This window comes from Dermacentor variabilis, chromosome 4 (genome assembly GCF_050947875.1).
Source record: "Dermacentor variabilis isolate Ectoservices chromosome 4, ASM5094787v1, whole genome shotgun sequence".
NCBI lineage: Eukaryota > Metazoa > Arthropoda > Arachnida > Ixodida > Ixodidae > Dermacentor > Dermacentor variabilis.
This window is the reverse complement of record NC_134571.1, coordinates 113294845-113322655: the sequence shown is the minus strand read 5'-3', so window position 1 is coordinate 113322655 and position 27811 is coordinate 113294845. Positions and strand designations below refer to the sequence as shown.

General features: G+C 49.5%; 1 protein-coding gene across 3 annotated transcripts in view; it reads left to right on the top strand.

The window, feature by feature from the left end:
• LOC142579624 (uncharacterized) overlaps nucleotides 1-27811 on the top strand; it is a 111447-nt gene that overhangs the window by 37370 nt on the left and 46266 nt on the right. For 2 of the 3 annotated variants that reach the window (XM_075690017.1, XM_075690015.1), the window contains exons 4-6: nucleotides 14626-14727; nucleotides 18622-18826; nucleotides 26280-26553. In XM_075690017.1, the coding sequence (XP_075546132.1) occupies nucleotides 14626-14727; nucleotides 18622-18826; nucleotides 26280-26553 (581 nt within the window). The remainder of the gene's footprint in view (nucleotides 1-14625; nucleotides 14728-18621; nucleotides 18827-26279; nucleotides 26554-27811) is intronic. The other variant, XM_075690016.1, reaches the window with a different exon arrangement.

The window sequence follows — 27811 nt, the reverse complement described above, 5'->3', positions numbered from 1 at the left end:
ATGCTGAAATTATCTAATTACTTCCGACACAGAGGGACGTTCGCGCCGCATACTGAACGATATAATGATAGTCGTCCGATAATTATAGTCGTGGGGTAGCGGGCTAGCCCCTTCGTAAACTGTGCATACTGAACACGTGTATGCTGAGTCGATATCTGCAAGGCAGCTCGAGTGCAAGTCTGAAGGTTGTCGGATGTACTAAATCGCGTGAATATCGGGATTAGCTGAAAGCAGACGGGAAGTTGCCAAGGATGAGGCAAACGCAGTCTGTGCTCGTTCTCCTATGCAGAGCTGCACACTCACACGGAGGTCGGCACAAACCGTAATCTGAACATAGTTGCACATTAACGAAACATGTTTCAGTCGAGAACTTCTGATGCACGAGCAAACAAGACTCGAATTTGGTGGACTTCACGCCCGTATTTTACTCTCCCAGTAAGGTTATTGTGAGCAGCCCATCGGAACAACCCGCATCGTAAACACACGGATGAAGTTGTGGTGGCCTATAGGGGCCAATTGTGGCCGGCGTGCAAACATAGATTGGTACTGACTATACTGCCCTTCTTAATGCACATTACAGTGGTTTGGAGCAACCAAGGTTCTCCTGCAGGCGCCTAAGTAAACAGCCCGACGACGGGTTCAATCTCTCCCACAGTGGCTTCGAAACAGCTCAGAGGAACTGTTTCTCAGCTGCGTTGTCATTTCCCGCTTCCTGACATTAGACATTCCGTTGGCTGCATGCAGGTAAATAGTGCACTCTCAAGCGATGCTGTAGTCCCGCTCGACTATTGCACTCCAATGTATGGATGCATGGGCGAGCTAAGAGCTTCTGCTCATGCGTAGAATAACTAATTAAATAAATGAAATGTTCAGGTGGGTATTCTTGCCCTCCTATATAGCGCGTCATCTCGCAGTTGCATTATCGAAACAAATCGACGCCGCTCAAACATAAAGCTTGCTACCATCGCTAAAGGCCTTTAAATGTTGCGTTGTTTTAAGTATGACCTAATGGTTCTGCGGAAGCCCGCAAGGCGGGGAGAAGTAATTAAAAAATAGAAAATGGCACATCCACCCAGTCGTAGCATTTGCTACCAAAGAAACCCGTACGGATTCCTCGAAAGAAAAGCCTCGCAGTTGAAGAAAAATTCGCCCTGGTCTGGGACTCGTGCCCGGGACCGCCGCCTTTCCGGGGCAGCCGCTCTACCATCTGAGCTAACGAGGCGGCTAGCAGATGGCAGGGCGAAGTCGAACTTGTCAACAACTCGAAGCTCGGATGGATGTCTCATTTTCTCTTTATTAATTACTTCTGTCCACCTTGCGGGTTTCCGCAGAACTATTAAGTCAAACTCTTCTCTGCAGAGTACAATCAACCTGACTACATGACTTTCGTACATTACGAAAAGGCATTTGATTCAGTAGATATACCAGCAGCCATAGAGGCATTGCGTAATCAAGGTGTACAGAACGCTTACGTAAATACCTTGGAAAATATCTACAGAGGTTCTACAGCTACCTTAATTGTACACAAGAAAAGCAGGAAGATACCTATAAAGAAAGGGGTCAGACAGGGAGACACAATCTCTCCAATGCTATTCACTGCGTGCTTGGAAGAAGTATTCAAGCTAGTAAATTGGGACGGCTTAGTTGTAAGGGTCAACGGCGAATACCTCAGTAACCTTCGGGTTGCAGATAACATTGTCCTGTTCAGCAACACTGGGGACAAATTACAACAAATGATTCAGGCCCTTAACCGAGAAAGTGTTAGAGTGTAGTTGAAGATTAATATGCAGAAAACAAAGATAATGATCAATAGCCTGGCAAGGGAACAGAGTTCAGTATCGCCAGTCAGCCTCTAGAGTACGAGAAGGAATACGTTTACCTAGGACAATTACTCACAGGGTACCCTGATCATGAGAAGCAAATTCACAGAAAAAGAAAATTGGGTTGTATCGCATACGGCCGACATACTCAGATCATTACTGGAAGCTTACCATTATCACTGAAAAGAAAGGTGTACAATCAGTGCATTCTACTGGTGCTAACATATGGGGCAGAAACTTGGAGACTGACAAAGAAACTCGAAAACAAGTTAAAGGGACACTAAAGGTTACTATTAAGTCAACGTAGACTGTTGAAATACCATCACAGAAACCTCGAAACGCTTGTTTCGTGCCAAGGAGAGACTTATTTTAAGAGAAAATGCGTTCTGAAGCGTCCGCGTACCTCTAGCGCAGTTCAAATCGCCCGCCCTCCGATCGAGGAGTACTGACATCATGGTCTCATAGTGACGTTGCGCCATCGGTGAGTAGAACGGCGTCCGCAGACGGCGCTACGGCTTTTCTGCGCAAAACGCGAACGCGCGGCCAGAAACAGAGCCAAGACAGAGCCGACAGCAGAGCGAAAGCGGGAGTATGGTGGCTAGCGGAAGGAGAAACGAATTACGTCCCACATTACGTCCCACGGCACACGGAGAGTCCGTTTTCGTTAAACTATAGGCTGCGGCGAGCTCGCAGCGTGGTCGGCGTGGTCTATGAGAAGCGACGAGCCTTTTCGCACTCGCAACAGGGCATAAAAATGTGCGAATCGACGCAAAACTCGGCCTAGAAACGTGCTTCGCCACAGCCAGGGCTCAATACGACCCAAGCTGGCACGACCCAGATGTCGTTTCCCGCACCGCCACCAGGCGCCGCTACTATACCTCAAACTCCAGCGCAAGACGCCCATAAGCTTGTACTTCATTCTATGACGCTAACTTCGACGCTCGTCGCAATGGACCCTGACACCGACAGATTGGCTCGCGATGGTGGGCTCAACTTCAGCGATTTGAGCACCGACGAGCGCGACCTGCTGCTGAGGGCTCGCACTGCCGGCGTCGTTGCGTACTACGACGGCGGCCTCGACACCGGCTCTCCGGAACGGGAAAGCAACGAGGGCTTCCCACGACATCACATGGACGTGCATCACATTCTCGCTGCTTGTTCCAAATGAAAGTTTCGCGAGCCAGCAGAACCCTCACAGCACGACGCGATAACGAAACTACTGAAACTCCAAAGCGTGCGCGGCGCAGAGTCGAGCGCGCAGAGTCGAGCGAAAACGAAACCTTTCGAACACCCATATTACTGAAGGGTATACGTCAAAATGTTATTTTTTCTTAGAATCGAATAGACGTAGACAAGTAGCATTTTTTCCGTCTTACAATCGAATGAAATGATAATTTTAATACGAGTAGTTGAGTATTAGTAACACAAATTATGAGGAGTCCTTTCGTCATCGGGCTAGTACCGGAATGTCGCTGGGGGGTCTCAAATCGTGTCATGCATTTACCTCAATTTCTCGGTTACTAAAGCTCTGTTCGCGATTATATTGACGCCTTAGACGTTCTAGAACATTGCTCTACCACTTTAACTTGAGTTTCTGGTAACCTTTAGTGTCCCTTTAAGGACCGCACAAAGAGCGATGTAACGAAGAATGATAGGCGTGACGTTAAGAGAGAGAAAGAGAGCTGTGGTGGGGATCAGAGATCAAACGGGCATAGCCGATATTCTAAGCGACATTTAAAGAAAGAAATGGAGCTGCGCAGTGCATGTAACGCGTAGGTTAGATAACCGGCGTACCGTTGAGTTAGAGAATGGGTGCCAAGAGAAGGGAAACGCAGTCAAGGACGGCAGCAGACTAGGTGGAGTGATGAAATTAAGAAATTCGCAGGCGCAAGTTGGAATCGGTTGGCGCAGCACAGGGGTAATTGAAGATCGGAGAAAGAGGCCTTCGTCCTGGCAGTGGACTTAAAATAGGTTGTTGTTGTTGTTGATGATGATGATGATGATGATGATTGTCTTAAATGTAAAGGCCTTTTAACGCTGCGTCGCGGCGACCAGCAGCGAGCGACAAAAGCGGCACGCGCGCGCCTCTTCTCTCCGCCTGTCTGCGAGGCACGTCACACGTCCTTCCGCAGTCGGGAGCTGTCGACTCGCGTGCTCGATTGCGTCGAACAAGCGGACGCGGCGTGCGGTGCCGACGACGAAGCCGCGACTGGCGGCGCTCGATTGCGCCCCGCCGGCCGGGCGGTGAGCGGCGGCTGCGTAGGCGACGCGTGACGCAGTTTACGCGAGCGGAGGCGGTGGCTGCGTTGGCGCCCTTGAATCATCGCTGCCGCCGTTGCTGCTGCTGCTCTGCGTCCTTTCACGGGCAGCGCGCCTCGCGCCCCGTCGCGGTGTGTTTTTTTCACCGGGCGCACGCACGCCGGCGTGGCCGAGACCGTGAAGGCGATTGCGGGCAGCTGACGCGTAGCGGCGTAAACAACAGCGAGCGCGGCGCGCTCGTGCGGAGGCGCAAGGTGCGTCGCTGACGCCGCGCGCACGCGTTTCCCTGCCGAGGGAGATTCTGAGCGCGGCAGCCATGGATAGAGTGCTAAGGGTCTTGGGGGGAGAGTCACTGATATGGTGGTTTGAGAAGTGAATACACGTGTTGCCTTATCGCATGCGTCTAACTACTGTACCAAACTAATCATTGTTAGCATCGTTACATTTTCTCATTCCGACTCGATATATATATATATATATATATATATATATATATATATATATATATATATATATATATATATATATATAGAGGGTGTCCCAGCCAACTTGGACCACGATTTTAAAGATACCCAAGAGCTCTAGAGAATTCGTACCGACTGCATTGTAGCCGTAGTCCTATGTACTTACGGCCAGCATTCTTGCATCACGAAGTATTGCTTAATTAGTAGCTTTTAATTGGTAAGCCTTCTAATTATTGCTTGAATCGCAAGCATATCAATTACAATGTTGTAGGGCACTTCAAGTAACCTCCGAATCAAGCATTTGCTTAGTGCTCAGCTTTGCCTCGTTGGTCTTTCCGAGAAAAAACAAAAGCGCGCGAAACATCCAAAATGCGAAATAGATAGGCGCTCGCGCGCCGCTACTCAAGCGCTCCCAAGCGAATAGCCACGGAAACACGGCTTTACTAGCGGCGGCAGCTCGATACAGAGCTTCACGCTATGTGATGGTCGCGGCATCAAGAGAACACGCCGCTGACGCATTGATAATTAAGCGTTAGGGAGCGTTGTACGATGCGGCGATAAGAGAATGCAGCCACATATCTTTCAATGGTTGCTTGTAGGCGCTTGAGTAGCGGCGTGCGAGTGCGTATCTATTTCGTATTTCGCGGGCTTTTGTTTTTAGAGCGCAGCTCCTTGGCGTCCGTTCCTGGGTTTCGCGTCGTCGTCGGCGTTGTCGTCGGCCTCGTAACCAGCTCCGCCCCCCTTTCATCCCCCCAGCGCTAGCAGCGACCGACTGATACCGCTGGATGCCGCTGACGCCGCTAGAGAGTCAAGATAACGTGACTGCATAGAACACCGTCGCCGCCATGCAGAAAGAGGAGGAAAGGGTCCCCCCCCCCCCTGTTCTTGTGTGGCGGATAGGGTGCTCTTCAGTTGCCGACGCGCCGGTTATTTCACGTAGGCCCCGGCACGTCGACGAATACGTGACCACCTTCCCACGGCTAGACCTGGTTCTTAGCGCTGCGGAAGCGAGGGTATCATATTGTTTGTGTCGGCATCGGCGGCGTTGTCCCTGAAACTAACTCCGCAGCTGGGGTTGACTCACTATCGGCGTCAGCGGCATCAGTCAGTCGCTGCTATCTCTTCCCTCCTCCCTTTATCGTGTTGTCCGCTTGCTGCGCGCGCTTCTGCCCCCATCGTTTGCCGCTGGGTGTACACGCCGCCCCCCTCCCCCCTCTTCCTGCGAGTCTCCGGTTGTCAAAGCGCCGGCTCGAACTTAATTCCTTTCTTCGCTCCTCCTCCAATGCAACCCCTGTGCGGTGGCAATGAGAGAGCCAGATCGGTGGCGGCGGATCTGTATATGTGCACCGCCCGAGCCGAAATTGCCGCTGCCGTTCGCCCTGTGCGGTGGCAATCAGAGAGCCAGATCGGTGGCGGCTTGACATAAAGACAAACAGCAATTTCCTAACACTTATGCGGGAGAACATCCCGTTCCTCTCGCTCGTAACGCGTCCCACGGCTGTGACAACCTCGCGAGGCACTTGTATACATCTCGTCTTTGAGAATCAAGCATTGGTGTACCAAGTCGAACATATATCAGTCTATTTCTCCGACCACAAAGCTTCCTTCATGACTGTCAAGAACTGTTAGTGGAGTCTTTGTTAAAGGAATACGTGTGAAAAATAAAAAAAAAATTCTGTGATAGCGCATACATGTGTTGCTCGATTTCTTTGCCTCAATCTATCGAAAAGGTGAAACAGCTTATTTGCTGCGCTCAAATTTCGCATTAGGAAGTAACGTAATCGTCGGTAATTTTTTTCTTAGAAAAAACAGCCAGGACCACTTCAGCACGAAATAAATGATTGATTCAGAGACTATTCAAGGTGCCCTACAACTTTGTAATTGATATGTTTGCGATTCAAGCAATAATTGCAAAGTTCACTAATTAAAAGTAACCTTGATGACAAAAGTGTTGGCCGTAAGTATATACGACTACAGCTACTATGCAGTCGGTACGATTTCTCTAGAGATCTTGGGTATCTTTAAAATTTTGGTCCAAGTTAGCTGGGACACCATATATATATATATATATATATATATATATATATGTGTGTGTGTGTGTGTGTGTGTGTGTGTGTGTGTGTGTGTGTGTGTGTGTGTGTGTGTGTGTGTGTTGGCGGCTAGAGATGTCACCACCTAAACCCTAACCCTTTTATCTGCCGCGCATACTCTCGCCTAACGTACAAACTTCGTTGATGTTGACGTAATGGATGCCATGGTTCAATATCCAGAATTGCGTGCCAGCCGCCGCGTGTGTGCTTTTGCGAACGTCCGCCCACAAACGTTACCGTCGAGGACGTTGTTTCTCATAGTTACGCTGCAGCACACTAATATCAGGGCTGCCACGAAGCCATTCAGTGACAGCGGCCGCAAGTTGCGACACGTTCACGATTTACGAGCGCAGTGTATACAGACGCCCCCCCCCCCCCCCCCCCCCCCTCGGTTAGGACGCCTCCTTGGTCTCCTGTTGTGACGCACGCGTTCGTATTGCGCGCGCGGCCTTTCTGAGGTCGCTTGCAGGCTGGCGTCATTCCAGAACGCGCGCAGTTCTTGCCGCAGCACTGTCGCAGCGTGACACCGCGCGACACTTTGAAGGCTTGCAGGCACTAAAAGCACCTGCGCTGCTGTCGTCATCGCGGCGCTTCTCTACACCCTTCTCTCGTACGGGGCCGCATGCGAACTCGTGCTAGAGGAAATTCAATGCACAAGTGACCGTTGGATGCAAAACACTCGCGCAAAGACAACGGCGCACCAGTAAAGATTCAAGAAGCTCCAACAAAAGATTTGCAAACGGCTATAATGGACGAAGTCTGTAACATCTTCGAAGGAGGCGATGCACTGCGGTATACATCACGCAAGTTGTCAGGGATAACTTCGGCACGAAAGAAAGCGTAGTTCAGACTCAAACAGATCCAGCAACACACCGAAATTTGCACCAAATTTGCACCAAAGCTGACAGACCAAAATTTTGCATATAGAAAACCTTTACTGCAAGGAAGCGGAAAGAAAATGTCGCTATAATAACACGGCCGCAGAACTTGATGAAACCCCTCTACAGTTAATCAAGAACCTCGGTCCAAAGAGCAAGGCACTGTTGACTGATGTCATGCTGTGCACGTGATTAGAACGAAGAAAATTCTGATTGGACGGCGCGAAAGCAAGGTGAGCCTCAGCTGCAAAGGCAAAGGCGATAAGGACAAGACGAATCGTTACAGGCCAGGTGCGGTAACGTCGGTGATGTATAGAATGGCAAGCAAGCCATAAAATTAGAACTGTTGAAGTGGGTGGAGAAAAATGATGTCGTGGGGGAAGTACAGGATGGGTTCAGACCGAGCATACTCTTATAGAGGATAATGTGTTCATAGTAACTCAGTGCATGTAGATTTCAGTAGCTCAGAATGTACCTTTATGGATAGCATATTTCTAGATATTAAAGGAGCCTACGTCAACGTAGACAGAGAATTGTTATGGGATATTCTCAAGCACGAAGGCGTAGATGACGATTTCGTGGAGCTTCTGAGGGATATGCCGGGTGTTTCAACGAACACTTTTAAGCAGTTTTGAAGGTTGCCTGTGGGAGGTGGCACAATTCTAGTTCATGAGCTGATCTACTCGAAGAGATGGTAATTACTTGCTCAAGGATTTGAAATGCGTAATCGGCTAATTAAAATGCGCTAATTCAGTTTTTAACTAATTACCGTATGGCCCCATATTGCAATTTACAAATTCTAGCCCGGGAGTTCACAAGGCGGATCCACTTCGCAGGCCTTCAGAGCTATTACGGATGTGCCTGTGGCGATTTGAGCCCCTGGGGGCAGCAAAAGGCACGCATTCGTTTTTTCAGACTGCCTGCCCGATTTTTCGCACGTTTTCTCGGCCCATAGGGAGTTCGAGAAATCGGACGTTGACTGTACTCAACTATACGAATGGATTTGTGAACATTCAAATAATTCAGTTCCCGACTCGACTATCTACTACTCTTATTTTCCGTATATTTCGTGAAATACTCAGCTGAGGTCGATGCATTGCACGCGGCCTTACCACGGCGTCCAGTTGGCTTCGAGACAAAACAAAATTTAATTCTGGATACGTGGCAAAATCACAACTTGATTATGAGGCACGCCTGTCTTGGTACAAGGTATAGTCCGAGTCAGATTAGATAACCGTTAGATCCAAGGGTAACAGAATGGGTACCAAGAGAAGGGAAGCGCAGTAGAAGACTGCAGAAGAATAGGTGGTGCGACGAAATTAGGAAATTTGCGGGTGCTAGTTGGAATCGGTTGGTGCAGGACAGCGGTAATTGGAGATTGCAGGGAGAGGCCTTCGTCCTCCAGTGGACATAAAATAGGCTGATGATAATGATGATAGTCCGAGTCATCAACTCCAATCGAAGCAATTCCGATACCCGACGCCCACAAAGGGAACGGCGACGAAAGCAGCGCCTATGTGAGAAGATGTAGGACCGATTAGCCACTGGAAGGCACGCAGATCGTACCGAATACGCGTGCTCATGCACGCAGATTGACGCGTTTGCACGTGCAGTTCGGAAATTTCTGTCAGTCTGCAAACTTCCGTATGCGCGATTGCAGTAGTTTCCGGCTTTGACGGTTGTCAAAAAAACACATATGCATGATCTGATCAGAACCGATCTCCGGTTAGCCACTCATACGAACATGTTAGCGGCAAGCTTTCCGCGACGGCTTGTGGAAGGCTGGCTGGCCACACCGGTCAGTTTTCGCCCTGGCACACTGCCTTGGCCGTTAGGCCTAATCGGTAGTGCTTCGAAAGGCCGGTCGGGTATCGGTGACCAAAGTTGCAATTTTAGGCCGAATCGACTCGTGTCAATTCGCAGAAGCCACACGACACACGAGAAGCGGACAAACCGCTTCACGACAAAAGCTGGTTGTACGGGATGGTGCAAACGTTGTACTCCACCGCCATCGCCATTTTTGAGACACACCGAACGGAGGCATCTCATCTTATAGGAGGTAAAGCTGACCGGCGATACCCTGGCGGGACAAGAAGCTCTCGTCCAGCAAGTACGTCGAGCAGCCATGGCCAGTGGAGTCCTGGAATGAGGACACCACCCACTCGACCTCAAGAGCAACCACCTCGATGGTCCGAATAAATGTTTTCTCTCTCTCTCTCATCTTATAGCGCCATTAATAGACGCATAGTCTCTTGTCGAGCTCCTAGCATTGTTATTGGGTGTAACACACATTTTGTCTAGTGCCGTAAAGCATATCGAATCACATCTGTCATTTGGAATGCACGTAAGACATTTGCCATCACTTTTTTTTTTTCTCTTGTGCCTGAACCCGCAAATTGTTCTAGCTCATTTGTAATTTTAGGTCTGTCTTTGCGCCCAGGCCCATATCTTTGTTCTCGTTAGCCTACAAAATTTTATGTAATTGTTTACAAATTTAAGTTCCTTGCCTACCCTAATAAAGTTGTTTGCGACATACCGTGCACGGTATGCCGTTCATCGGAAGGCAAACTTAATTAGTCGCTGTTTGATATAGTGTCTTGTGTCGCTGTTGAGCAGCACTTACTGATTGCACAGTAATAACAAGCTTCGCCAAACGGCTACAGATTTATGCTGTACTATTCCAAGTGTTCCAAAGAGGCAATTTTTTTTTTTTTTTGCTCGAAACTGCTCCAAAAAGCCATTTTTTTCCTGCTCCAAAAATTTCTCGAAATCCTAAACTGGCTGGACCACCTGTGCTTTGAGTCACTGGCGCACCATTTATACACAGGGTGTCCCAGTTACCACACACATTTTTTTTTTTTTTGGCGGTGTACGATGGGAGACACGCCATGTCGTGACGTACGCGATGCCGAATCGTTCTTACCACGCTCTTTGCGACACCGTGCTGTTACGTCAGCGTGTGCGTATGAGCAGACGCAGTTAGAGCACGGTGTAGGAATAATTATTCTTACACCGTGAGTTAGAGCAATAAGCATTGTGGAAACACGGTTACATCGCCGAGGGAGGCGATCGAATACGTAAAAACTAAATGCAGAGGACGGTGCATCAACTGACTTTAGTTCCTGTTAATTTGACGCTGCAACTGTGTTTCGCAATGTCGGTTGCCAACAAGCCCAGCGTTCAGTAATGCCAACACAATAATAAGGAGTGATTGAAGCGAGGCCAAAATTCGGTAACGTGTCGGCACTGGCTCTTTCCGGTAACGAATACCCGCGGCCGAACCTCTTCATCGCTTTGCAGTCATGCTAGCGGCGCGGATCGAGCGGGCGCAGCCTATCCATCTATCGACTGATTGATTAAATGTTGGCAAATAATGGGTCTGCGGCTTCGCTGCTCACTCCCAACCCTGGCGAAAGAGCGAGCGACTTCCGGCGCGCACTCCGCGACTGCGCGTGTGTGCGTGATCGCAAAACGCCGATAAGTTCGAGCCGCCTCGGACAGGTAGCGCAGCGTTACCAGCTGGTCGCTCGGCGGCAGTTGCTTTCGTGATCACGCTTGTTGTGTCTGGTTAAAACCTTATATATATATATATATATATATATATATATATATATATATATATATATATATATATATATATATATATATATATCGCATCTGCGGTTCTACTTCCACAGTGATCTTAATACCTCTCGTTATAGTAACACGGATTCGGAAGCTGGTTAGTTGTTCATTGAGAAATGTTTGAGAAAGAAAGGTGTGCTCGCCGCTCCCGCAAGAGTAGCTGAGAACGTCCGGCACGAAAACTAGGTAACGGGACGGCGAGCTCGGCCTGCAGAGGGTGACGCGTACGTAGTGCGCTTGCAGCCTGCACGTACAGCGAGACGGAATGCCCATTAGTGGACATTCCGTCTCGGTTGGACGTTCAATGTCGTTGGTGATTCCGTCTCGTCGGACATTCACTCGTGTTGGACGTTCCGTCTCGCCGCAGACATTTCGTCTCGCCGATCACGTGACCCGTCGGACATTCCATCTCGTTGGATATTCGGGCTTCGGACAATCGTACTTCCCCGAGTTCTCTCACGTCGCTGCTCTTGTGTGAAAAGGCCAAGTGGTCGCACGTCGCTCTCAACTCGCTTGTTTCGTTGCCCCGCCCGTCGAAACGTATACACGAGCGACGTCGGTCCCACTCTTTAGCTTAGTTCTGTGACGGATTCGCGATGCACCAGTCGCGGTGGTTCTGCGGCTAGCTTCGAGGTTCGATTCCCCACTGCAGCTGCCGCATCCCCCCCGGATGTAGGGAGCAACGCAAAAAACGCTTGTGCCCTGTCCTTCGGGCGTACATTAAGGGAACCTCGGGTGGTCAAAGTTCATCATTGTCCACTGTGCAGTTTTTGAGCGTTAAACCTTAAATTTAATTTTTTTTGTTCAGTTGAAGTTGTACGAGGCGGGCGTTGATAAAACAGGTGGTAAGAATAAATGCGGTATCGTTATGATGCGTCGCCGCAGAAATATTTGGGTTATGCGCCTGGCAAGCTTTCTGCCAACTTCCACTGCCAACTTTCGCCGCCAACAGCTGAGGAGAGTGGTCACGAGGCACGTTGTCCTGCGTCACAGGCGAGCCGCAAATGGAAGTGCGAAAACGTTCTGTTGTCACGTTATCCTAATGCGATATCGAAAAATGTGTTAATTGAGCGGAATTAGATTTTACGCAAGTAACTTCCATGTGGATCAGTATTGTAAGAGAAAAATTAACTTGTTAAGTCAGCACTTTATGGCTGTCCGCCGTATCTATAGGCGAATAAACAAACAATAGACATTTTCGCGAAGCCTTAGCTAACATTGTATAACTAGTACCAATCTTCTTATGTAAAAACGAGATTCGCTGTATCATGTTGATATTCTTATTGTAAAGTTTTGTACTACCACTCCCCTCTCTATAATGTCATATGGCCCTGAGGCTACATAAATAAATAAATAAATAAATAAATAAGTAAGCGTAGCCAGCAGGCCGAAGTCAGTCTGTTACACCAACTATACAAGATTAGCGATAGAAGATACAGAAACACAAAACACAAATAAAATTCGCAGCGTCATACACTTCCATACATGAATCACTCCGCGGCTGTTCAAACTCGGTTGTCTGCTGCTTAGCGAAACTGCGGCTATTTATTTGCCCGTAATTTTTTTCAGAGTGTGGTGCCTCGGTTCGTTGACGCAAAATAAATTATCAAAGAAAAGGGAGACAGAAAAAAAGAAAGAGATGGCTTGTTTGCTCAAGTATCATGAAGGTGTTTAACCTCCGTGTGGGCAGAAAATTAGCTGGCAACGCTCTCGCCGACAACCTTTTGTGAAGGCTGTGGTCGTTGTTACGAAAGCAGGCACTCGTCGGGCAATCCTCCGCGCGGCAGAGACGGTTGCCGCTGCCCTCTCCGGGCTCTCATTTCGTATTCAGTCTCACGTCGTGGGTCGGATGGTCCATGGCGCCCGCTTGTGCGGGGTCATGCGCGCGCGTAGGATGCCGCCTATGCTGTTCCACAATTTGGTAACAGCGTTCGGAGGAGGGTCGCTGGCAGAGTTACGAGCGTTAGACATTGCGTAAAGAGAGACGTTTATCGTGCGAATGAACTTTGATGGTGCGAAGAAAGCAACGTATATGTGGCAGGGGGCGAATTAATCAGGCGTGTGTACAAGGTGTAGTAAGGTCTCGGCCACCAAATTTACGGAACAAGGGATTTTGCGGGGAAAAAAAAGCTGAGTTTTCGCGAAGCCTTGTCTCCATGACCTCGGTGTGAAAGTTTCAATCTGTAGTACGGCTTTCGAGACCTTAAGCAATGATGCGTTGAATTACAAGTGCCCACGCCTTAACAGCAGAATGTCTCACATCTGTCGTGGAACCACGGTGTCTCGTAGACTTTTCCGGCCGAGCGTTTGTTTGCATTCAACCATTTCCAAGTCTGTTCCTGAGATTAACATAAGTATAGCCTAACTGTTCCTCCTCTCCAGCCAGTTTTCACGTTGATCGTCGAGTGCGATGTAAGGCTTCTCTATCCCCCCTTCTTCTATGTGAGATGTTTTTTTTTCCCGATTGAGCGAGACCTCTCTTGACGGTCTTCTTCCTTGCACACATAACGCATGCGTTTAGCCGTCTTATCCAAAGATGTATGGGCGGGTGCATTAAGCAAACATTCGTGATCGTCTGGTGAAACACAATCCTTGATACTGCCACATGTGCGTTGCCGGGACCAGACAACCCGAGCCCCGAACGCCGGGTTTGAAAACGAAAAGGCACGAGCCACGTGCTAAGTGACCGCGGCGTCCTGCTACCCTACACGAGGTCGCAGCTTTCATTCCCGACGGCGGAGTGCTGTATTCTGATCTGAGGCGGAATGCAAAAAAAAAAAAAAAAAAAAACGCTCGTGTGCCCGTAGATTTAAGTGCACGTTAAGGAATTAACCCTGGCTGGTCAAAGCTATATAACCTATTTGCGGCTCCTCTGCCGTCATGTTTGTGGGTCGTTTCTGCGAAAGCTCGCAGTGCTGAAGTCGCCTATACGCACTTCAGCTCGCCCTTATATAGTGGGTTCTTACACCATCTGTTCCTTATGCGTCGCTTCGCGTGCACTGTCGTTTTTTATTACCGCAGTGCTTGCATAGGTCAGACTGAAGCTAGCGCGGTGCGCAGATTACTGAGAGAAAAAAACTACGAAGCAAATATGGAACTAAAACCAAGTGCGCAGTTCCTTTCCGTTTCATATATTCGCAGTTTCCCCTCCTATATATAGTAACACCTGTATTGCGCGAAACTTTCATTCACGACAGGCAACAGCGTACACCCGCGAGCAAAAGTATGCGGACCACAGGGTCGCAGAAAAAAAACAGAATTTCTTCGTAATTAACACGCGTAAGCGGAAACTGACAAGTGCATTAGAAAATTTGTAATGTCAAGTTTGGAGTGTAGTGTTTAACTTGTAGTTGCGTTCAGAGACAGGAGAAAATGAGTTTTATCGCGCAATCCCTGGTCCGTATACCAGATATGCTCACGGGTGTACGCGGTCGTGTTTCGGTTGTCAGTATACACAGATTGCAGCGGTGGCCCTTCTCTTCTCACGCAGGCGTAGACGTGGACCTGCGCGATGCCCAGAACCGGAGGGCGACGGACGTTCTCGAAGAGCTCAACACGGGCATCGCCAAGCAGGCGCGGGACATGATCCGAGGTGAGCGAGCCACGCGCGTACGCATGCGCGCGCGATCCAGCTACGCCGTCGTCCCCATGAAGTCTCGAACAGAGTCCAACTCATCATACGTAGGCCGATTCCAAAGATATTGCAATACCAGGCCCACCCGCGGCGGAGGTGAAGCAGGCGTTAAGCACTCCTCATATGTGGGCCGATCCCGAAGACTCCGAAGGGCGCGTTGTAGGTTCCCGAGTCCAAAGGGGTATGTGCCATTGATCTTGGACCCTTTCTTCACTATCACCAGGATCGGCCCACATGATGATTTTTTCAGTTAACGGACGCCGAAAAAAAGCACAGAAGTTAGTCATACACTGCTTTCGCTGTAAAAGGCGGCAAAACGTTGACCGCCAAGTAGATTGATTTGTCGGCGCTTTAGGAATGTGTGGGAGGAGTGGTGGCGTGGGTTGATAAGGGGGGGGGGGGGGGGGTGCCGCTTAATTTCGGGTGGGGGGGGGGAGCCGGGCGCCCCCCCCTTTGGGTACGTGCCTGCAGGAAAGTAATATAATGCCTAGTGACATCTATAAAAAAGATAAAAGAAGCGTATACCGGGTTGTTTCTGCGAAGATTTTCAGCAATTTGTAAAAATAATCTGTCCCAGATAGCGCAATTCAAGGTCCTGGGCTGGTCTACTCGAAGAGGCGGGCATTACTTGCACAAGGAGTGGAAGTGCCTTATCTACTAATTAACGAAAATTCACTAATTTAGTTTTTAACTAATTACCGTACGTCACATATTGCAATTTACAAATTTTAGCTCGGGAAACCATGGCATATACACTTGAAAATAATTCTGTGGATAGCATCGTTTTCGAGATATGCACAATCGTACTTGCTGTAAAATTTTACCGTCGTTCCACTTAAATTTTTAACAAAACGCTGTTTTAAGCACTGCATCGCGAAAGTAACTGGGCGGCTAATGTATTTCTTCGCAAAGTTCGGGAATTAATATCTCGAAACTTGTGCCATCCTGAGAATTCTTTCCCATTGGTTCTATGCGAACCCAAAGGCTGCAATTTATAACTTGCAATATGGGCTGTAAAGCAATTACTTAAAACGTAATTAGTGCATGTTTAATTAAGGAAAAATGAGACATCTACATAACCGTAGCAATTGCTACGATTAGGGGGATCTCTCAATTTCCTTTAATTAATTGCTTCTCTCCACCTTGCGGGTTTCCGCAGAACTATTACGTTAGTGAATTTTTGTTCACTATTCAATTATGCGTTTTGATTTCTCGCCCAGATAATGTCTTTCTCTTGGTGCAGTCCAGCTCAAGAATTATAATTGCGCTATCTGCCACAGAATATTTCTTTATTACTGAAATCCTTCGCAGAAACATCCACTATGTACGGCTACACTGCAAAACCGCCCTGCCCTGCAGATCTCTACGTTGAATTGCCTACAATAATAAAAAACAGCTGCGGACTCAAAAGTGGCTAGCACACCTAATTAAATAACATTTAGTAGCACTTGTCGGCCCATTCGGTGAAGGTTTTAATCTCGGCAGAAATGTCACAATAAGGAGAAGACGCATAATACAAACTATTGCGCTTGTCATGTTGTATCATATGTCGTCTTCTCTTGTGCCATTCCTTCCCATGTAAAATTACACTACATTTAAGGTAGTAAGTTTATCTAAGAATAGATTATGTTGTCAACGCAAACCACGTATTTTAAGGGCTGATAACAAGCGCACAGCAGATGGGTAAAAATGACGAGCTTGGGACGGCACCTGACTGCTTAAAAATTAAGAGGGTATTCCCATAAAATACATCCATCCATCTACGTATTGCATGAGATGAGATGGTCAGTAAACAGGCGTCTCTGGCTTTCCTGACACTGCACGGTATTAGTGAGACGGAGCGCACTTTCACCTCCTTCCTCCCCAAGTCTTGTCTCCTTTGCGTTCCTCCTCCTTCGTCGCTGTTCCGGGTTCTTCATCGGCCCGCCTCACGAATACGTGGCCCGGCAATTAGAGATGCAAATCTTGCCTTCAAGCTACGCTTGTGCAGGCACGTGTGCGAGCGGCTATTGTTGTGGGCATGCGGGGCGGTTGCGTGCGGCGCAAGCTGTTCAAAGACTTCTTTGTTTCGAACTCTCGAGTGCGGCAGTTTGCACTGGCATGAACCGGACGCGCGTTTTTTTTTTTTTTTCGGGGGGGGGGGGGGCGTGTAGCGAAGTGCACCGATGCTTACCTTAGTATTGCAAGTGGTGGTGCTGGCAAAAAAATGTTGAGCAAGAAAAAAATTTACTCGCTATCCCGGGCCTGCGAAAGTGGGTATCCAGCCAAGCTGTTGAAAACCGCCACTACAACTGCTGAGGGAGGTATGCTTCATTCCTTTAGAGTAGCGGTAGTAATGGCAATTTATAGTGATGGTAGTAATGTGAGTAATGGTAATTTTGACAGCATGCCACCGCCCGTATAGTGGTGATACAAGAACAGTGAAATCAGTTTGCTAGTCTGGTTCATTCATATAGGAAAGGCTGGTGACCTCACACCCCACGTCGCAAGCTGCCATCGTCGTGGCTCAGCTTGCGCAACCTTTACCGGGAAACGTATGGGGGGAGTGCTACGTGCTTGGCATTCTTATCGGGAGCGCCTTATCATATCTGTTGTGTGGTTCGGATGCTTTTATTGTGCTTGATCTTTATTGAAACGTATGCTGTTCTGTATGTTGTACACGTGATTCTAAAGAATGCATTTACTGTTCACTTTGCTGTCTGCTTCAAGCCCGCAAATGCACTCTAAGGTGCCTCGAGCGGCCAGTCGCGCGGCAATTTTGCGTGCATTTGCGAACTTCATTCACTCTCAAAAAAAAAAAAAAAAGTTTTATGGAACACGTATTCAGCAACAGAAAGCTGTATCGGGAGTTTTTTTCGTGTCCCTCTGCAATTTTCTCATTGCCACTTTTCATCTAATTATAACAATTGAGAAGTTGATTAATTGATTAAGACTAAGTATCTAATTAGGCGGAACGAAAAAAATAATTTGGTCGTCTCCAAGCAACGGCAAACAACATTAGAGAGTTTTAGAATAGGGGCCCCAAACGTCTTGGGGCCCCAAAGAAATAGCGTCGAAGCCACTACGCATGCGCGAGACGCAAACTGCGTTTGGGTTTTGAGTTGGGAACGCTATTTCACCCATTTAGCGGGAGCCCAAATAGCGGCTCCAAAAGCTTTGTGCCAGCAAACATGGCGGCACCCATTGAAGCGACGGCTCTAACCTATAGCACCAAACTGGGTTCAATTCGTGGTAACGCGTGAAGTTCGCAAGCTAGGAGAGGTGACTGCCGTTATCGCTTTCTCTCAACTAGCGTGCGTTATGAAGACTGATTCATTAGGCGCCGCTGATTCCTAATTCGATCGTAAATTTTATGGCTCGTAGGCCTAACACGGCTAAGCTTGGCTGATGAAGGCACGTAAAGTTGGTTTGCTCAAAACTACGCGCAACTAATTGTTTGCTGCTTACAGAATAAAATCTAAATTGTAGTGAAACGCGAATACAATAAAGTGAAAATTACTATTCCTATCATAAAATGGCATATTTTATTTAATTATTTCTAATAGCTTTTCTTTGACGCCGTAGTGGCGCTGTCAGCGCAAGACGCTATCCGCAAACGCAAAGCCCTATTCTAAAGCTCTTCACATCTGCGTGCCCCAACGCTAACACCCCCGCAAAGCTCCTTAGGGCCCCAAACTATTGGGGCACCTATTCTAAAACTCTCTATTACTTAGGTTCTGTCCAGCTACGTGGCATTGGCATAATTTTGAATCTCTGGCTAGAGTTAGCTGGGACACTCCGTACACACGTGCACTGTGCGTGCTCGTGCTCGCCGCACGAACGGCGCCTGTATGTCTGCCCCCCTCCTTGCAGAGCGCGCCGAGGCGGACAGCGGCGGTTCGGCGGACGCCAGCCCGCGCTCCATCAGCCCGCCGCCGGCGTTTGCGAGCCCCGCGCCGCGGCCCGTGCAATCGTCGGGCCTCCCGCGGCGCAACTCGGCGGGACTGGGCGGCTCGCAGGACATGCTGCTCGACATGCACGCCGCCGCCTCCCGGCACGTCAAGAGGCCCTCGCTCGGGTGAGCCGAGCGGCAAGCTCTATAGCCTCGGCACCCCCCTCTCGCTGAACAATCTAAAACACCGCTTTACACCTATACTGGCCCATGGCTAACACCCTCGCGTTTAAGGGGTAAGATTAAAAATTAAATTATGAGGTTTTACGTGCCAAAACCACTTTCTGATTATGAGGCACGCCGTAGTGGAGGACTCCGGAAATTTTGACCTCCTGGGGTTCTTTAACGTGCACCTAAATCTAAGTACACGGGTGTTTTCGCATTTCGCCCCCATCGAAATGCGGCCGCCGTGGCCGGACAAAAGCGCCCGTGTTGTCTCCTTTCTTGTGTGTGTTATTTTGGCGCAAAACTCGCTTATTGTGTCGCATAACCAGCTAGCCCAGCAGTTCACTCTTTTAAAGTATATTTCAAAGCTATCGCTGTCAAATTCTTTTGTAGGGTATTTCTGTGCGCTCAGTGCTGTCAGCATTATTACATAGTATTCAACCACGCTTTTACTCATCGCACGTATATTTAGAGCTCCCGTTGCCGTGCTCTGTAAACATTTTTTGAAGCCCTGACGGTAGGAGTGTTACCCGTGGGACACCCTTACGGGGGTGAAATCTTTTTTTAGAGAGTATGTAGATGTCCTTGTGTATGCTCACCATAAAACGCAGCTCTTGACGCGGCCGTCGATAACCATCCGTGCTTTTAATATAACATACACGCAACTTATTTCCGACGTACATCCGGCATTGCGTTGCACAATTGCCACGCTCTTTGATCATTTGACTGTTTATGTGTTCGTATACTCTGCACTGTATGTAGTCGCCCGAAATGCATTGTAGCAGCGGGGTTAAACATATCTGCGAACAAAACGCGGTGGCAGAAAAGAAAAATAATGAATAGCAACAGCAAGAACTGTGAAAACCATACGGAACAGCTACATAAAGGAAATACGAGAAATATACTATATTATGCAAAAGTTTGGCGCAAACCTGCTTCAGTGCAATGAACAGATCTGTAAGCGGCGAAAGAAGACAGTTGCCGCGTCCGAAACGGGTACCGCTGTACTCCGTATAAGTTCGCGGCATAGAAGGTCACAAGTTTGTCAGAACCGCAGCGCGTTTCTTTTTTTCTTTTTTGTGCAGTCAATGGAGAGGTTTAGCTTGTCCGGTATTCCGGTAAACGCGTTGGGGTGGAGGCGTAAACGAGAGCGTCCTGCATGGTGCAGCCACCTGGTGGCGCAAAGCTCAAACAGACAAAAACAGCTAATATTGCTCTAACGAAGTGCATTTATTTTGCTGCGGGTGTAAATTTTTGGCAGCTGCACGATTACGCCAGTGCCGAAAATTTACACTAGCAGCGAATACACTTGATTAAGGCAATATTAGTTGTTTTTAGTCTGTTTGAGCTCTGCGCCACTAGGTGGCTGCACCATGCAGGACACTCACGTTTACGCCTCCGCCCCAACGCTTCAACGGCCCTGTCCGCTTCCGTTTACCCGAATACCGGACAAGCTATGGACTCTCTGACGCCGGGCGGAGCCATGGTCGCCACCGAAGATGCGTCGAAGGCGACTTCCGTATTGTTACCGTATAACGGGGCACAAAGCAGGGTACCGTAAGTAAAGCTGTGTCAGTAAATTACGCCTTTCCAACCGCAATACTGCCATGTAATATCACAGGAGAAAGCTCGGTAAGGCCAGAAGAGATGCACAAATAGTCGACGAGTAGCGACGCCGTCCTGAAATTCCCGCAACTCGCCGTGACGTTATTGATTTTGACAGGTCTATATCTTAGTTGCTTATTGGTAAACGGCACTACATTCTACGCAAGAGGGCCGAAGACTTACCACTCTATTACGTGACGTTCCTTCACTCAACGCACCACCTCGACCGGGGAAACTGTATCGCAGTGCCGCTCCTCGACAAAAGTTGTCGCTGTGCTCCATTAACGCTCCGTGGCGTTTCTCGAGAACAGTAGTGTCATCTGCAGTCGAGGCGCGGCGCTGTGTTCAACTCGATTGAGCCTTCAGGTTACTTTGAGAATACGCGTGGCTCAACTTAGCAAATTCGGAGAGCTTCCCCTGCTCTAAAGCGGCCAAAATAGGAGAAAATTACTCGACCAGAAATTTATGCCGTCGCAATGGCGCGCACCCCCCTTAGGTTGTGGGGATGCGCGACTCTCACGCGTCCCCTGATATGTTGTTTTCCCGCATAGCTGCCGTCTCCTGTAATCCAGCTTCGCCGCGTGGCTTGGTGCCCGCGGCAGTCGGTCTGGTTGAAGCGCATTGCGAGAGATGGCGCGAGTGTGGCTCTGCTAACACCACCTAACAGCGGGGTTACTTGGGCACAAAAAAGGAGAAGGCTCTTCCTCCTTGGCTCGGGTTCGGAAAGCGGCGCGGACGTTCTGCGCGTGCGCCAATCCGTGCTTCTGCGAGACCGTCTCGTGAGGCCTACCCCGGAATGGACGAACACGATCGTTCGAACGCCCCACCGTTCGCGTGACCGTACGCGCGAACGACCAGGCGTTGGCGTCCAGCATGGGTCGACCATATTCGCTCGTTATCCGGTCGCGGTGAGTAGAAATTTCGCGATTTGTCACGCGCCCAGCGGCATATTTTGTGTATAGCAACTCGGCTAGCAGGCATTAGTCTATAAAAGATGAAATAAATGTCCTTGTGATTGTTTGCACTACTGTGTTGTCATTCCTTTGTCCCAAGAGCATGGGTGAAAACCCCACAAGGTATCGGCGGGAAATTCAAGGATGGGAAGTTCTGCCTTCATTTTCTTCAGCAACGATGAGCCCTCTCCCCACTGAATGGATAATAATAGCGTTTTTTAAGGAGTGATTTACTAGTCTATACACTGATTTAATCGAGGATGGCGGACCATGTTTTAGCTACAGAATGTTTTAAAGGCGGTACTCCGCTCTTGGAAGACAAAAGGAACTTGGGCAACGGATCGTGACCACGTTGAGTGCCTCCTGGCGTCTGCAGTTGAGCCGTGGCGCTGTCTCTTATTTCCCTTTCTCTGGCGTCTTGATTACCTCATCACCCTCCTCCGTGAGTGTAATTATCACAAATCACCTCCGTTTTGACCCCCCCCCCCCGTGTGTGTCTTTCCTTATTTCCATCCCTTCCGTTGCTTCTGCGCACCGTGACTGCATGCATGTGCCGCGGAATGGTCGGAGGGAGTGCGGAGGAAGGGGAACGCTTCTTCCGTCATGCACGGCCTGCAGAGCGTGACGGAGTGGTCGAGCACCCTCGCACCTCGGTGGCAGTCACGTGTCCGGTCGTTTTGTCCGAGGCCGTGTTGGACGCCATCGCCTCGAACGCGCTGCACTCGCTCGCTAATCCAAAGGCTAATCGCGAGGCAGCACATGTGTCGGTCAAGAGCCCGGTGTGTCGCGCGACTATACAGGTTAGCCAAGACGCGCCCGAGGGTCTGCGCGAAATAACTCTGGTCTCCGCTGTCGGCGCCTTTCAGCAGTGTTGCCGACCGGGTTGATGGTCAACGGGTGGTACGTCGGACGTGTACGAAGAGGTGTAGCAGCATGCAGACGTGCGAAACACCGTGCTTAAGAAAGAGGTTCGCGCAATCCACTCAAAGCAGAGTGACGCAGGAGTACAATGGGCTGTTGTTCCAGGATGGTCAGCGACCTGTACGGCGCCCGCCTCTAGCCTTTCCCGCAGCGCATGCAACACTTGCGGGGCTTAACAGTCAGTACTACCTACTTGGGATTTTTTTTTTTTTTTACTTAGGATTGTTCCATGAGACCACAGCTGTTCGTGCTCGTGAGTGCGTGCGCACGTGATAGTGTTCTTCCTCTCCCTATAGCGCATTTCGGAGCCTGTGGCCGTTTGCGAACGTGCTTTCCGAATGTCCTTTCCCGTAATTACACTTGTTCTTTTTCGTTTCCGGCCGCTCGTCGTCTTAAAACCCCGCAAACAGTGATGACATGAGAGCGATGAGAACTTCCGAAGTGAACGCGGCTTTGTTTCTGTCCTACGTACCTTTCCCATTGGGCACTTTGCGAGGGAAAGCCCCTCCGAGTCGCGCTTGAGAGATTGCAGTGGAAGCGTAAAGACAGAACGACTCGAGTCGTGTATACGTAATCCGACCGGAACGTTCTCGCGTCTCTTTCTTCGCCGTCCGAAAGCAGAGCCCCTGTTGTGGTCTCAAGGAAGCAAGCTATCGCCATGTTGTTGGGCCTCGGTGCTGCAGGCATAACTGACAGCGCGGGCAAGGAAAGGCGGCAAGTATAGGAGTTCCGGTGGTCGCGCGCCGTGTTAGGCCCGTTTCGGAACGGAGTACAGGCGCCGTATATACTGCGAAGGTTAATTTCACCTTCGGTTCTTCTTGCCCTTCGTCACTGCAGCTCAGACGTGGCCGCAACGCATTTATAGCCAGTGTTGGTCACTCGTTGCGACGAAATATAAGAAATGGGCTACGGTAAATTACGTCCCAATGTGACGTTCTCGTCCCCCTTATCGTCTCACGGATCGTCGTTTTGCCGTGGAAGGCGTTCGTTATCGCCTCTACCGGACAGAAAAACGCGCCATATGCAACCTCTGTGAGCGAGATTGGAGAGAAGTGTTCGTTTCTAAACAACGTATCGTGGCAAGGTGGTATTATTGTCCACGAATGGGAGGCGAGTCGCCCGATTTTGCTCCTGAGGAGCGTCATGTCTTCACTGGAACTCGCCTAATATCGCCAAACAGCGCCGACCGGATGTATGGGAGAAGTGATGGAAGTAATGATCCCCGACTCTTTTTCGTCTTAGTCTGCGTAGACATAGTAAACTGTCAGCAGAATCGGGGGCGAGGGAGATCCTCGCCCGCTAGGAGTGGTACCTGGAACAACACAATGCCCACCCAGACTCCTGTGCTGGTTTCATCGGTGGCGTTCCCCAATCGGCAATGTTATCGATGCTGCTACTTACGGCAGGCACCAAAATCGCGTGAACGTTTGCGTGCCGCTGTTGCCCGATTTAAAGAGGGCGCATGACGGCGCATTTCACGAGGCCGTCTCAAGATGACCTTGGCGGTTGATCACGCGATGGTTCAATTATCGCTTCATTACCATAGAGCATACTTGTTTATGAGGTACATATTTGTGTTTACCAAAGCGCGCTACCCAATTACAAGTCGCTATAGACCTCTGTAGTGCCACCCTCTTCAACGTTACACCGACACCTTAAATAAAGCCCCTTGTGCGATGTAGGGTATTCAGTCCCAAGCGAAAGGTGCCACCCTCTTTAACATTACACCAGCACCTTATAAATAAAGACCTTTGTGCGATGTAGAGTATTCAGTCCCAAGCAAAAGGAGTTTTTCGTGGTTTTCCAAAGTGATGGCGCAGCCACAGTGGTAACTATTGAAATCGCTCGGGAGCATCGAATAAAAACACACATTGCTGTAGAAGTGCTCAGAGTGCGCATATAGGCAACATGCCTGACCCCGTTCCCACCACGTGGCCTGGCTACCGGGAAGTCTGCAGTATTGCAGTGATTTCTGCTTATTGCTCCAAGTCGACCAACCGGCTTCACTCCTAGAACTAAACTACCGCTTCCCCTTGGACCTCACCTGACCCGGACAACGTCTGAGTTGTCATCTTCTTCTCTTTCTTCTCTTCTCTTCTCTGACAGCTTTCGCTGCTACATTTGTACAAGAAATGCAGCCACCGTGCCCAGCGAGAGCCACCGCCGTCAGTTTCGAAATATCCCACTAAACCACATCGATCACTACGGAACTTGCAGCTCTTCACTTAGTCTCACCGGCCAAGAGCTTCCTGGAAAGTGGTCCGTACTCTGCGACTCGAATGAAGCCCTGCAGTCTTTATTATTGGCCTTCAGCGTGGCTGGGCCAAAGGCCCAACCACATGCACGCTATTTTCGAGTGACGGCGACGAACGACAGGCCTTGCCGTCGCGGAGGGCGATCCGCTTGTCGCGTTGCCGGTTTTTGGTCAGCCAGAAAATATCGCTTGTCGTCCTGAGGTATGCGCGGCGACAGCATGATTGCGTAACAACATGGCAGCCACCATTCCGCCCGCTTCGATCTAAATTAGCTCCTGCAGCTTGCTTTGTGCCGTGACAGCAAAAAAAAAAAAATAAATAAATAGTTAAATCAGCCATCGCTTTGTCACAGCTCAAGCTGAGGACAAAGTATCGGCGTTGTTTTGTCGTTATTATGGATCAGTTGTTTGTTTTGACGCTGTTAGGTCTGAGATGCCACTGAGAGCGACGAAAGTGTATTGAGTTTTCTTCGCCACATGGCGCCACGGTATTTCACCCTAGAGCCCTAGAGGCATGGAACTGATTTTCTCTAGCGATGACAGCATATTAAAGCTAGCGCTAGTGCACCTTTGTTAAAACAGTGGTCTCGGGGTGCGTTTGGGATTTCTTTGCGGGCGCACGACTGTATCGATTCGGACAGCAATGTAAATTTGCCGCTACATTTTCCCGCACTGTCAAGTGCATGTCACGTGACAGTGCGACAGGGTCTCCTTGTCGCTTCGCTTGTCGTTGTCGCTTGAATATCGCGTGCATGTTGTTGCCGCAAGTTCTAAATTACAGCGCTTCTCCACAGATTGGTCGAGAAGGGTCGTCACGCCACCTTTTTCAGTGGTCTTTAGGCCACTGCGGCAGCATGAGTAACGAGCACATCGATGACGTTGCTTGGTCAGAGCGCGAAGGCGGCACACAAGAAGCGATCCTGTTGTCAATTAAGAGCGGATGCATCCAAGCAACTTCGCGTGCTCGCTCGAGACGTGACATTTGTTAGCGTGGAACATGCCAAGTTTTCAGCATAACCGATTGCACCGTCTAGTCGTACACGCCCAGTCTTCAAATCCCAGACAGTCCGTACGCAAGGTAACGCGACTGTGGTGGCGTGGAGACCGTTGAACACATTCTTTGTGACCTTCCTCGTTATAGCGTACACAGACGATCGTTTACACCTTCGCTAGCTCGAGTTCATGATTGACTACTTTCAGGACTGATCATCATGGCATGAGCAGAGTGACAAAGGCTCTGTTACTGTTAAATGCTACAGACTTCCACAGACAGCGATTAATTAGTTCCGAATTGCAGATGTCTACTTGTGTTGACGAGTGTGCGCGTGTTCTGCACGCGGGCTCTCCTATTCCCTTGTTTTCTTTCTGTCCCGTCCCCAGTTTCGGGTACCAAACTGAATTTCCTCTAGCTTTCTGGATATACTATCCAATTCCGCTATGTTTTCACATTGGCCTTCTTTTCAGCCCTGATTGGCTCACGCGGCCGCTACCGCCTCTCTGATTGGCTCAAAACGCCAACATGGCGGAATAGGACACTGTCGCGAACAGCATATATAGCGCCCCTGTTTTGACCTCCCTGCCTTTCTCGTTTCGTTGCTCTCTCTCTCTCTCTCTCTCTCTCTCTCTCTCTCTCTCTCACTGTCCGTTTAAAGCACGTCCTCGCGTCTCCTCCCGTTCGCAGTGACGTGGCGCGGGCCTCTTCGCTGCGTCCGCTGGACGACCACCACCACCACCACCGGTCGGCCGGCAACGGCGGCGGCGGTCTCGTGCTCAGCCTGAGTCCCGCCGAGCTGGCGCAGGTCCCGCCGCCGGCGTTCTTCACCTCGGCGCGCTCCTTCGACGAGGACAGCGGCGGCACCAACGCCGGCTGGAACGCGAACGCCACCACCACCACGTCGTCCTCGGCGTACCTGCCCATGTCGGCGCTGCACCACCAGCAGGGCACCAAGCCGCTGGTATACGCGCTGTTGTCGTCTGCGAGCTGCGTGCGTGCATGCGCGTTCACACAGACGCGTCAAGTCTGCGACAGCGTAAGAGTGCACGGCATACGCAAACCGAGTGTCCAACTCGAAGAACACTTGTACCGATGCGCCAGCTAATTGCGTTCGCTCGTTTGTGCGACGTCGCGGCTCAGGCGAACTTCTTTCAATATCGCCGTCTCTCGGGAACTTTGTTTTGAAGCGTTTAAACGCGGAGGGAAGGTGCAGTTTCTTTTTGATAGGCGGAGCTTGTATACGTTTTCGCTGCGAAGCGGGAAATAAAATAATAGCGAAGGCGCACAGTGTTGAAGACTGTGCATCTAGCCTGTCCAGTCATTTCCATCTGCAGACGAGCTCGTTCTCACTGAGCTAGCACTTCTGCATCCTAATATCGATTTTCGTTGCGCCGGTTCAGTGCTGGAGGCCATACATAGGTGACGCGCTCCGCGCTTGCTCATTGTATAGGCTTACACAGGTGGAATTGGATCAGACGCACCCGTGTAACCCCACCTATACAAGGTCCCATCCGTGGGCGGTGGACGAAATATTTCATAATTTGTATTCTTGCGCCTATCTTCAAACGCCGCACGCGGCCGTGCCTCTGTAAAAAAAACAAAAGCCTTACGCTAACAAACGATAAAAAAAGGGGTTAACCGAGGGGCCCGATTTTTTTTAGTCCTATCATAAGAAGCCAACAAACACTGACACCAAGGACAACACAGGGGAAATTACTTGTACTTAACAAATGAAACAAAGAAACGATAAATCAATGAACATTAATTATCGTTTAATTAAATAATTAATTATCGATATGACTAATAAAAGTCGGGCCCTTCGGTTAACCCTCTTTCTTCTCGTTTATTACATAACGAGGATCTCGAATCCGGCAACATTGATGCCTTCAGGCAGCATGTGGGGGTTTATTGACCGGTTGCCTTCCCCAAAAAAGGCCACGTTCTCGTGACGCCTGCGGCAGAAAGGATATTCCACATCCGCCGCTAAGGTCTGTGAGTGGTGGCGCTGGCTAAGAGTGCCAGGGTTCTATTACGAGAAAACATCAATACCCAAGAAAGTAGATGGGGACACGCCGCCGCGGTAGCTCAATTGGTAGAGCATCGCACGCGAAATGCGAAGGCTGTGGGATCGTTCCCCACATGCGGCAAGTTGTTTCATTTACCTTACGCTAATAAGCAGTCGGGTAACGCGTGCAGACAGAACGCTTTCGCGTATGGAG